The sequence below is a fragment of the Carassius auratus genome, unplaced genomic scaffold (genome assembly GCF_003368295.1).
Source record: "Carassius auratus strain Wakin unplaced genomic scaffold, ASM336829v1 scaf_tig00020840, whole genome shotgun sequence".
Classification (NCBI taxonomy): Eukaryota; Metazoa; Chordata; class Actinopteri; order Cypriniformes; family Cyprinidae; genus Carassius; species Carassius auratus.
Genome location: NW_020525063.1, coordinates 23562 through 35004, shown reverse-complemented (window position 1 = coordinate 35004; position 11443 = coordinate 23562). Strand labels below are relative to the sequence as shown.

Genomic DNA, 11443 nt, shown 5'->3' with positions numbered 1-11443 from the left:
AGGGGGTGGTCAACCTTTTGATTGGGTGGGCAAGGCCCAAACTGGCCCCTCTGTGGATCCAGGCCTGATAACCAGGCCGACAGTAATATCATTTAAGCATGGCTTTCAACGTTAAGAACTGGAGGATGAAGAAGTGCCTGGACTTTGGCATAAGTCCACCCATTACTTTTTTTCTATATTCGTGGAGTAAGTACATGTAACCTTAATGGTAAAAAATGGCTATAACTAAAATTATTTCCAGTTACTGCATTGTGTACTGATTTCCGCTGAAAGCTACAGGAACTACTGTATGAAAACCTTCCTTCAGCGCAAAAGTCCCAAATCATACTGTGTTTGTTACCTTCCCAGCTTCGCGGCTCTTGGCTCTCAGCTTGTTGACCTGGGACTCAGCGATGTCAGCGCGCTCCTGAGCCTCCTCCAGCTCATGCTGCACCTTCCTGTACCTGGACAGGTGAGTGTTGGCCTGCTCCTCCTGTAAGGATGACACCAGATAACCAACCCCTTTCAGAGCATTGCACTCCTGGCACTGAATGTATTGTCTATTGAATATAGAATATCAAATCCTCACACTTAAGACATGTGACATAGACTTACAGCTTCTTCAGCCTGGCGCTTGTAGGCCTTCACTTTCAGCTGCAGCTTGTCTACCAGATCCTGGAGTCGGATCACGTTCTTCTTGTCTTCCTCAGTCTTTGGGTAAAAGTATTGTTGATGGTCTTAGTTTACCTATGTAAATTATAATGAAATGTAAGTTTCTAAATCCTGTGTAATTTTACCTGGTAGGTGAGCTCCTTTACTCTCCTTTCATATTTGCGCACTCCTTTCACAGCATCTGCACCACGTCTCTGTTCAGCTTCAACTTCAGCCTCCAACTCACGCACCTTCAGTAGAGAGAGATTGATGTCACCTGTCAAATCTCTACCATAGCCAGTTCATCTAAGACTGTGTTCAGCTTGTAATTTACCCTGGACTCCAGTTTCTGGAGCTGTTTCTTTCCACCCTTCATGGCCAGACTCTCCGCTTCATCCAGACGGTGCTGCAGGTCTTTGACAGTCACCTCCAGGTTCTTCTTCATCCTCTCCAGGTGAGCACTGGTGTCCTGCTCCTTCTTCAGCTCCTCAGCCATCATGGCAGCCTGAAATATAAGCCAATTCAAAAGAACTAGCCAATATAGACTGAAATTCCATCCATGAAATTTCCCATGGCATCACATGTAGCTAAATCGTTAAAAAATCTTTTTAATTTAAAACAGAGCAACAGAATGTAAGCGCTCACATCAGTGATGGCCTTCTTGGCTTTCTCTTCTGCATTTCTGGCCTCCTGGACTGTATCATCCACCTCACCTTGAACCTGGACCAGATCAGCCTCAAGCTTCTTCTTGGTGTTAATAAGACTTGTATTCTGTGTGATTAAAGGAGGTAGTTAGTGTACATTTAACTAAAACTCTGTTATCATGTAAACTGAATGTGCTTCAAGTATAGTTTTTCTGTACTTGTGAGTGCAGCAGTCCCACACGCTCGCTGGCATCCACCAGCTCCTGTTCTGCCACTTTGCGGCCTCTCTCTGTTTGCTCCAGGCCAGCTCTCAGCTCCTCAATTTCTGCTTGCATCAGGTTATTCCTGCGCTCCACCATGGCCACCTGCTCCTTCATGTCCTCCTGTCCTCTGACAGCTTCATCAAGGTGCAGTTGGGCATCCTGTGGAAATTTTCTTTCTTTGTTAGTTACATGTTATGATTCATTTAATTAATGTATCATGTTCATATGATCATAATTTTATGTGTATTGTAGTTTTACATTTTACAGAACTATACCTTGAGTTGTCCTTGGACATTCCTGAGCTGTTTCTGGGCCTCAGCAGCCTGGCGGTTGGCATGACTCAGCTGGACCTCCATCTCATTCAGATCTCCCTCCATCTTCTTTTTGACTCTCAGGGCATCATTTCTGCTCCTGATCTCAGAGTCCAGAGTGCTCTGCATGGAATCCAACACTCTTTGGCTGTTCCTCTTGATCTGTTCCATCTCCTCATCCTTCTCAGCAAGCTTCCTGTCAATCTCACTCTTAACCTGGTTCAGCTCCAGCTGTACACGAAGAATCTTGGACTCTTCATGCTCCAGGGTGCCCTGATGTATAGTAGTATTAATAAGAGTCGTATCAAGCTCACAGGAAAATTATATAATGCTCTATTAATAAATTAATTGACTTGACAGTTTTAAGTAACAGTACTTCAGCTTCTTCAAGTGCAGTCTGGATCTCTGATTTCTCAGACTCCACTGTCTTCTTGGCTTTCTCTAACTCATGAATGCTCTTTCCAGTCTCTCCAAGCTGCTCAGTGAGGTCAGAAATCTCCTCTAAAGGGTTTTAAAAAGTGGAATTGTAAAACTTTCTATTTTAATGCATTTTATTATTATTATTTTTGAAGGTTTTTTTTTTATTTACGTTGCAGATTCTTGTTCTCCCTCTTCAGGGTCTCGAGGTGGTCAAGAGCTTCCTCATAGGAGTTCTTCATTTTGAAAAGCTCAGTGCTGAGGGAACGAGCTTCTTTCTGAGCTCCTTCTAGTTCAGCCTGACTTTCCTCATACTTCTGCTTCCACTCTGCTAGGACCTGAAGAAAAATACATTGTTATTTAGCCAAGTCCATGACTCAAGATTTAGATTTAAAGATTATCCACATCCGTCTCACCTTGTCAAAGTTTCTTTGTTTCTTGTCAAGGTTGGCAGCCAATGCATTTGCCCTCTCAACATCAATCATGAGGTCCTCTACTTCACCCTGCAGTCTCTGTTTGGTCTTTTCCAAAGAGGCACACTTGGAGTTCACTGCTTCAATGGATTCTTCAGCATCCTGCAGACGCTGTGCCAGCTTTTTCCTGAAGAAAGTGGTATAAAACGATGAAATCTTACCAACATTTGTGACAAATGTAGGGTCCTGAAGACATTGTTTATTGTATTTACTTGGATTCCTCAAGCTCCTCAGTCCGCTGGATGGCATCAGTCTCATATTTGGTTCTCCATTGAGCCACCTCACTGTTGGCCTTAGACATTCCCCGCTGGAGTTCAGCTTTGGCCTCTTGCTCCTCCTCATACTGCTCTCTGAGCAAATCGCAGTCATGACGGGCAGACTGAACCGCATGGGCCAGAGCATTCTTGGCCTGTAAAGCAGCATATTTTGAGTTTTACAAAATTCCAATCTTTACACTTTAGATTATCAAAGCTTAATTTTCAAAACTAACTCATTAATTTTGTATTACTCTACCTTGACTTCTTCCTCAATATGCCTTTTGAGTTCCTCAATTTGCTGTGTATAAGCCTGTTTTCCTCTAGTTAGCTGTGAAACAAGTGCTTCTTTCTCTTCCAGTTGGCGGCTAAATTCACCTTAGAATCATGTTAGAAATATTACTAAGAAATTTTATAAAAGAGAAACTTATTAATAAATTTGTAAGGTTTTGACAAGGTTTGTACCTCATTTGCCATGCCCTACCTACCATTTTCAGTCTGAAGTCTTGCACGTTGTGCATTCATGTCATTCAGCTGACGAACATTTTCATCATTCTTTGTCTTTATTTCACTCAGCTGGTCTTCCAGGGTACGGCACATCTTCTCTAAATTCGCCTTAAAAGGTACAGGATTTAAAAACAGATGTTTGTAAAGATGCTTTTATATTTAATGATTCTCTAATGACATTACCTTTGCTTTAGCCACAGCCTCCATGTTGCTTGTCAGGTCATCAATCTCCATCTTGTATTCACTCTTCTCCTTCTCCAGCTTCTGCTTGACCCGCTGGAGGTTGTCGATCTGTTCTCCGAGTTCAGCTACACTGTCTGCCTGCTTCTTTCGGAGAGCTGCAGCTGTAGCTTCATGCTGCAAGGTGGACTCCTCCAGATCACGACGCAACTTCTGGAATTCAGCTTCACGCTTCTTGTTCATCTCAATCTGGGCAGCAGTAGCACCACCAGCTTCCTCAAGCCTCTCGCTGATCTCTTCAAGTTCCCTGGAGAGATCAGCTCTCTGCTTCTCCACTTTAGCACGAGCAGCTCGCTCTGCCTCAATTTCCTCTTCCAGCTCCTCTATTCTAGCCTAATTGAGAAAAAAACAAAGATAAATCACCTTTGGGATATTTGCAATGTGGGTTTGCCATCAACTTCACAGTTTCATATAGAAAAGATTATGGTCAACTTTACCTGAAGCTCTTTGATCTTCTTCTGAAGCTGAGCTCCCAAAGACTGTTCATCCTCAATCTTGCTGAGAAGTTGACTTATCTCAAAGTCCTTCCTGTTTTGAAAGTAGTGTTTTGTAAAATGTGCAAAGTACTTTTTTGTCAAATGTGTAATATTGGGAAGGTTGGCATCCACTCACTTTTTGATCTTCTCATCTGATTGCTGTTTGTCATTCTCCAGGTCCATTATGGACTCCTGAGCCAGTTTCAGATCACCCTCAAGCTTCCTCTTGGCTCTCTCAAGGTCCATACGGAGCTTCTTCTCTTGCTCCAATGAGCCCTCAAGCTATTGTGATATAAACCATAGCATTAAATCTGGAATATAACAACAGTGGTTTCATTGTCATGCCAAACATCTTACATCGTCTACTTGCTGCTCAAGCTTTGTCTTAGCTTTAGTCAGAGTGTTGACTTTGTCTTCCTCTGCCTGAAGGTCATCAAGAGTCTGCTGGTGTGCCTCTTGGAGGGCTTTCTTCTCTTTGGTCAGCTTTGCGATGCTCTCATCCTGAGAGGCCATCTCCTCTGTCAGGTTTTTCACCTAAATGGAAGCATTGGTTATTGCTTTTGGTGTCATTCTCAGGAGCCTGAATCACAATCAGCAGTTTCATGTAAAAATACATAAATACTGACTTTATTTTCTGTTGCATGTTTCTCCTTTTCCACTTTTGCCAAAGTGAGTTCCAGGTCATCGATGTCTTTCTTTAGTTCTGAGCATTCATCCTCCAGTTTCCTCTTCTTGGCAGTCAGTTCAGCATTAATTTCCTCCTCATCCTCCAGTCTCTCATTTGTTTCTTTGAGTTTGGCCTCGAGTTGGATCTTGCTTTTGATGAGACCTTCACATCTCTCCTCAGCATCAGAGAGGTTTTCAGATTCCTGTTCATTGACATGGATGTAGATAAAGGTTTATGCTCATAGCTATAGGATCCATATTATGATCAGTAAGAGCTGAAATACTCACAGATGTCACTTGCAGTTGAAGGTCATTTTTCTCCTGAAGAAGTGACACCATTTTCTCCTCAAGCTCCTTCTTTTTAGCTAATGCCTTTGTTAAATCTTCTTTCATTTTCTCAAAGTTCTCCTTCATTGCTGCCATTTCTTTCTCAGTCTCTGCACTCTTCAGAAGAGGCTTGATCTTGAAGTAGAGCTTCATCCATGGCCAGTGTTTGACATTCATGAATGAGCGGATGTTGTATTGGATGGAATAAATTGCTTCTCTGTGTAAAATTTAATCAGTAAATCACTTATTATCACTTTGTGATAGTAGACAGTTGTGATTCAAACAGTTTTTTTTGTTAGTTCATACCTTCTCTCCATCATTTTTACAAACTCCTTCCTCATTACGTATCCACGGCACAAAGCCTGAGTCATGGTAACCAGTGTTGCTAGTTTCTCATCTCTCATCTCCTCAAGAGTACCCAACAGACCAGCTTTAAAGAACACCTAAAAGAACATTTATAAGATATTAATGGTATAGTTTTGAAGGCAAGTCCACTTCAACTTCAGTATGTCCTGGGGTAAACTACATGTCCTCTTTTAACTAGTGAGTTTTATTTTCTGTCAATTGTAGTGAAGAGAAATCTTAATTTTACACCATGCAATGACAATGTAAAATTAGCTTAAATTGTTTTGGGAGGATCATTTTCTTTCTTCAACATGAACATATTTACTGTGAAATAAGTTTTAATGGAATTAAAACTGAACCTCTATTTAACACTTTTGGGATGAACTGGAATTAGGATCGCTAGCCAGATGCCATTTATACACCAATGCAACCTCACTTATGTTTGAATGGCAGCAAATCCTTGAAGGCCTCCCTTCATCAAGAGTTGCATAGAATTGTTTAAAGTCCCATTGTATGGTGTAATTAAGAGATCACTTTTCACTGAACTTCTGGTATAATTGAGCCTGCAAAAGTTGTATAAGACGCAAAAATAAATATATAGTAATTTATTCATGCTTTTCTTTTTGGACCCTACTTTCTTTGATTAGAGGAAAATCAACTTAACCCTTCTTAGAATGTCACCTAAATATTCAAATAACTTAGTTGTTGTTCCATTGTAGTAGAAAAACCATCAAGTTTGGAATGGCATAACAGCAAAGTATGACAAAGATTGTATTTTTGGTTAACTGTTTCTTTAATTACAAGAGAGTAACCACATATTTTTTTGTCATATGGTGTATTTACTGAGTAGCTCACCTTGGTGTGTCCAAACTTGTATTGGGTGTGGTCAACATCAATAGAGCCCAAGAGTTTCTCTGAAGCTTTTTTGTTGTCAATGAACTGTCCCTCAGGGATGACGCTAGCGTTCAATACTTTGTACCTAGAGGAAATTTAGAAAACAGTTTTGGTAAAGCCACAAAAGTGATGAAAACATGAATTTTAAATGTGGTTAAGATTAGGTGGTGTACTATCACTAATTAATAGGTTGAAACAGGTGTAGTGTCTTTACCTCTGCTTGAAGTCACCATATAGAATTCTGCTGGGGAAACCCTTCCTGCAGATTCTGATACCCTCCAGCACACCATTACACCTGAGCTGGTGGATAACCAGGAAGTTCTCCATCAGTCCTGCAATGCAAATATTGATAAGGTTCCAGAGATATTTTCAAAACTGTGATGCATTTGATTATTTGGGGATCAAATTTACCTGGAGTCTTAGACTCATTAGGAATCAAGCAGCGCACAAAGTGAGGGTGAGTGCTCCTCAGATTAGTCATCAGCTTACCCAAGTTCTCCTATGGTAACATTTCTCATTAGTCTAGTTTTTCATATAGAAGAAGTTAAAAACCTTTATTAAAAGATAGAATCCATTTACCCTAAAAAGTGCAGAGACAGTCTGGAAAGAACCACCCTTCTTCTTGCCTCCTTTCTTTCCACCGCCGCCCTCAGCTGTTTTATGCCAAAGAAAGATGTTATCCCAGAACCAACTCCTAATTTGTTGGTTATTAGTAGTAAGGTGGTACAGTAGTTGTGTAGTTTACATTGTAATTAAAACTTAAAATCAAAGTATTTAGGAAATGCAGATGTTCATACCTTCAGCACCTGCATGCGCAGCATACAGGAAGGCCAGCACTTTGACTGATGATTTTTGGTAAAGTTGCACGACAGAGTCGTTCAGTGGATCCTTGTTCTTGTCCAGCCAGCCGACAATGTTGTAGTCCACAGTGCCGGCATAGTGCACCAGAGAGAAGTGGGCCTCGGCCTTACCTTTGGCAGGCTTGGGCTTCTGGAAGGCTGCACATTTGCCCAGATGCTGATCATGCAGCTTGTTTTTGAAGCTTGTGTCTGTTGCCTTGGGGAACATGCACTCCTCTTCAAGGATGGAGAAGATCCCCATTGGCTGTTGAAGAAATGTTCACACTCAAGTACTGTCACAATGTGAATAGTACATTTAATTTACAGAATATCCTCTTACCTTCTCAATGAGCTCAATGCAGGCAGCCAAGTCCATTCCAAAGTCAATGAACTCCCATTCAATACCTTCTTTCTTGTACTCCTCTTGCTCCAGAACAAACATGTGGTGATTGAAGAACTGTTGCAGTTTCTCATTTGTGAAGTTGATGCAAAGCTGCTCCAAGCTGTTGAACTGATTATCATACAGAAGCAAGTTCTTACTGCTGACTGTTATCTTTTATATTTTTATTCTTACAGAGATATTAATGACTGATGCTCACATCAAAGATCTCAAATCCAGCAATGTCCAGCACACCAATGAAGAACTGTCTAGGCTGCTTTGTGTCCAGCATCTCATTGATACGGACGACCATCCACAAGAACATTTTCTCATAGACAGACTTGCAAAGAGCAGAGACTGCGTTGTTCACCTGAGAAATTCAAAGGTCAGTGAAATTGATATTAGACCACAGCCCTGAATGTCAGCGGAGATCAGGACAACTAGTTGAGCCCCAGAGACAGATCCCCCGTGAAAACCTTGTCTCCTAGATGACTAACGGAACAAGACCACAAGAACCAGATAAGTCCTCTGCACAATTTCTAGGTTCATCTACTGATAAGGTAAGCAATGACCTGTGGTACTGTCTGGCCTTTGGTCACCATCTCATTTCCGACCTTCACTCTGGGGTAGCATAGAGCTTTCAGCATGTCAGCGGAGTTGAGCCCCATGAGATAAGCGATTTTATCAGCCACTGAGGAAGAACAGTTTTATGCATCACTTTCACTAATTAAATAAATGTTTACATGATAATTTGCGTGACTAATTAATTTTACCCTCAGTGCCATCAGGTTCGGCTTGCTCCTCTCTCTGCTTCTGTTTGAACTTCATGCTTCCATGATGCATCACAGCACCTGTTAGCTTGTAGATGCTGATTTTCTCATCAGCACTGAAGCCCAGAATATCAATGGCTGTCTGTTTTTACACCAAATTAATCACATTATTTATCACATAGTAAACTGAGAAGGTTATTTTATTGTGGCATGCAGTGGTCTTCCTTTATATTTTATGTATAATTGAAAAAGAGTACTGCTACTTCTAAAAATAAAAATGGAGTTGTCCACATACATCTGTAGCAATGAACTCCTCCACATCATTGATGCTCTTGACAGTGATTTCCCCCTGGCTGATCATTGGATAGTCATAAGGGTTGGTGGTGATGAGCAAGGCCTCTATAAAGAGTTGATGTGCAGCATGTTAACAGTGCTCTCAAACTAGGAAATAACTGAAACACACAATTCTATAGATTTCTCACCGAGCAGCTCTGGCTTGTGTCCAGTCATGAGCTGGTAGAAGATGTGATAACTCCTTTCAGCCGACAGCTGGAATGTCACTCTCGACTTTTCCAGCAGATCTGTAAAAAGTGAGGAAAAAAGACACAGAGTTCAATTGATTAATCCACTTATTAGTCTCTGAATAAAAATATCTGGCTAAAAACAGTGTTGACTCACAAGTTTCAATATCAGCTGAGGCCAGTTTTCCAGAGGTCCCAAAGTGAATCCTGATGAATTTCCCCTTAAGAGATTGAAATTATTTACAAAAGCTCAACTCTTTGGCAGTTTTGAAAGTGTGACTGATGTTACAATGCTGAAATGATTCTTTAGTGTAACTTACAAAACGAGAAGAATTGTCATTCCTCACAGTCTTGGCATTACCATAAGCCTCCAGCAGAGGATTGGCTGCAATGATTTGGTCCTCCAATGATCCCTAGATGTGTTTGTATTTAACAATTCATGTAATTGTAATTGATAGTGTAGTTACGCAGTGAAGTTGTTACTGATCATAGATAATAACGATCACCTCACTTTCAAGAATATGTATTTACTAACCTGCATTTTTCCAGAGACTGGTTCTGCCTTCTTCGTTCCAGACATTGCACCAACAGTTGCAAAGTACTGAATGACACGTTTTGTGTTCACAGTCTTTCCTGCACCAGATTCTCCACTGGAGATTGAAACAAGATCATTATTTAGTCAAAATCGTGAATTAATTTATGTATATAATTGAAAAGCTTTAGATTTTTCCATAAGAACAATATTTACTCACGTAATCAGGACAGACTGGTTCTCACGATCTGGAAACGAAACACACACACACATATATAATTAATAATATATTATTAACCCTTCCAGCTTGTTTATATCTATTCAAATATATGTTGAAAGATAAAAAGAGACTTGACTTGGTGACAAAAGCTTCCAATGCAGAAGAAAGTACAAACCTGACAGTGCAGACATACATAGGAATTACATAGAAATACACTAAATACATTTTGACTAGAACAGAACCAGGAATTAAATCAAATTTGATAGTTCCAAACAAAATAAAACATTTGAAATCGCCCTTAACCGATTAATAGCATTTCTTTATCATTCTATTTCATATTTGACATTTTCTGCCAAGCAATCAGGAATTCAGATATGCAAATGTGATGCTGTAAATTCATCATAGGTAACTGCAAAAAATAATTAGTAAATTAATTTGTTTTTGGACTGACGTTGTTTCATATCTTATAAATCTAATAATTGTGTTTATTATAGATAGCCTATGTATATACATAGCCTATATATGTATGTATATACATAATATATATATATATGTATGGTGTTTACAATGTTTGTAAACCTTTTGCTTTTCCAGCATTTTAGCACAACATTTCTGAATGTAGCTAAATGAATCACTAAATGTACTTTGTGCATTCATTTATAAGCCTCATGAACAGTTTTCTAAATAGTTGGTAAGTAAGGATAAAAAATAACCCTTATGGGATGATTATTCTTCAATTAATTATTGTTTAAAGTGTTTCCACATTGTGTCAAAGTTTATCTTGAGTCTTGTATATAGACACACTTCCAGAGTCCACTTACCAGTGAGCATGAACTGGTAGGCGTTGTCAGAGATGGAGAAGATGTGAGGTGGGGCTTCAATCCTCTTTTTGCCTCTGTATCCATTCACAACAACTGCGTCATACACTGGGAGCCACTTGTAGGGATTGACAGTGACGCAAAACAAGCCAGAGTAGGTCTAAAACAGAGATAATTAGTTTTACGATGCTTCCATTCCATCCTAGGAATAAAACACAATTTACTTAGACTTACATAGATCATCCATGCTGCGTAACGCTCTTTGAGGTTATACAGCACAGCAGGCTCATTGAGGTGGGTCATCATGGCCATGTCCTCAATTTTGTCAAACTTGGGAGGATTCATGGGGTGGATATCATCTTCTTTAACTGTGACAGTCTGTAATGAACATTTATTTGTAATCAAGAAGGATAAGACTTTGTTGTACACATATCTGTACAATATTTTACTGGAGACTAAAGCACAGTAACATATAAAGTAATTTTCTATCCATGATACTTACTTTACCACTGTGAGTTTTGACAGTAGCTTTGCCACCCTCTCTGCTAACAAGGGTACCCTTCAGGTACATCTCATCTGCATCTACCACAAAGAATGCCGTTTTGGCATCAAAGGGGGTGTTCTGAGCCTCAATTCTCTCTTTTTCTGGCTTCCGGAGGTAAATGGCCGCCGGCCCGAAACACTCCATTTCACCATCTCCCATGATTGTACTTTACTGTGAAAACATGTTAAGAGGTATACATTTTTTCTGAAAAACAGTGTGTTCCAGTATGAATTATTCTTTTGCATTAACATAGTACTTTAATGAGTGATGCAGTATATCATTACATGTGTATCCAAGTTGTTCACCTTTTTCTTTCCAAGGCCAGAAAGGTTTCTGCTAGGTTCTGTTAAATACATGGACTAGATTATTTAAA

At 40.0% G+C, this 11443-nt stretch overlaps 1 protein-coding gene across 1 annotated transcript; it reads right to left on the bottom strand.

Moving 5' to 3' along the window:
• Window positions 1-322: 322 nt before the first annotated feature.
• Window positions 323-11229, bottom strand: LOC113076612 (myosin heavy chain, fast skeletal muscle-like). The gene is made up of 38 exons (XM_026249304.1): window positions 11029-11229; window positions 10761-10904; window positions 10530-10686; window positions 9709-9736; window positions 9492-9606; window positions 9277-9369; window positions 9114-9177; window positions 8918-9016; window positions 8731-8834; window positions 8439-8577; window positions 8238-8356; window positions 7886-8035; window positions 7627-7797; window positions 7245-7551; window positions 7027-7100; window positions 6859-6946; window positions 6662-6779; window positions 6409-6532; window positions 5515-5651; window positions 5170-5425; window positions 4842-5084; window positions 4573-4749; window positions 4352-4497; window positions 4177-4267; window positions 3683-4072; window positions 3481-3607; window positions 3252-3370; window positions 2951-3147; window positions 2682-2865; window positions 2438-2603; window positions 2225-2349; window positions 1813-2121; window positions 1493-1696; window positions 1276-1401; window positions 965-1135; window positions 777-881; window positions 595-690; window positions 323-472 (listed from the first exon to the last, which is right to left on the bottom strand). Exons 1-38 carry the CDS (start codon window positions 11227-11229, stop codon window positions 323-325), a joined length of 5814 nt encoding a protein of 1937 aa, XP_026105089.1.
• Window positions 11230-11443: the final 214 nt, after the last annotated feature.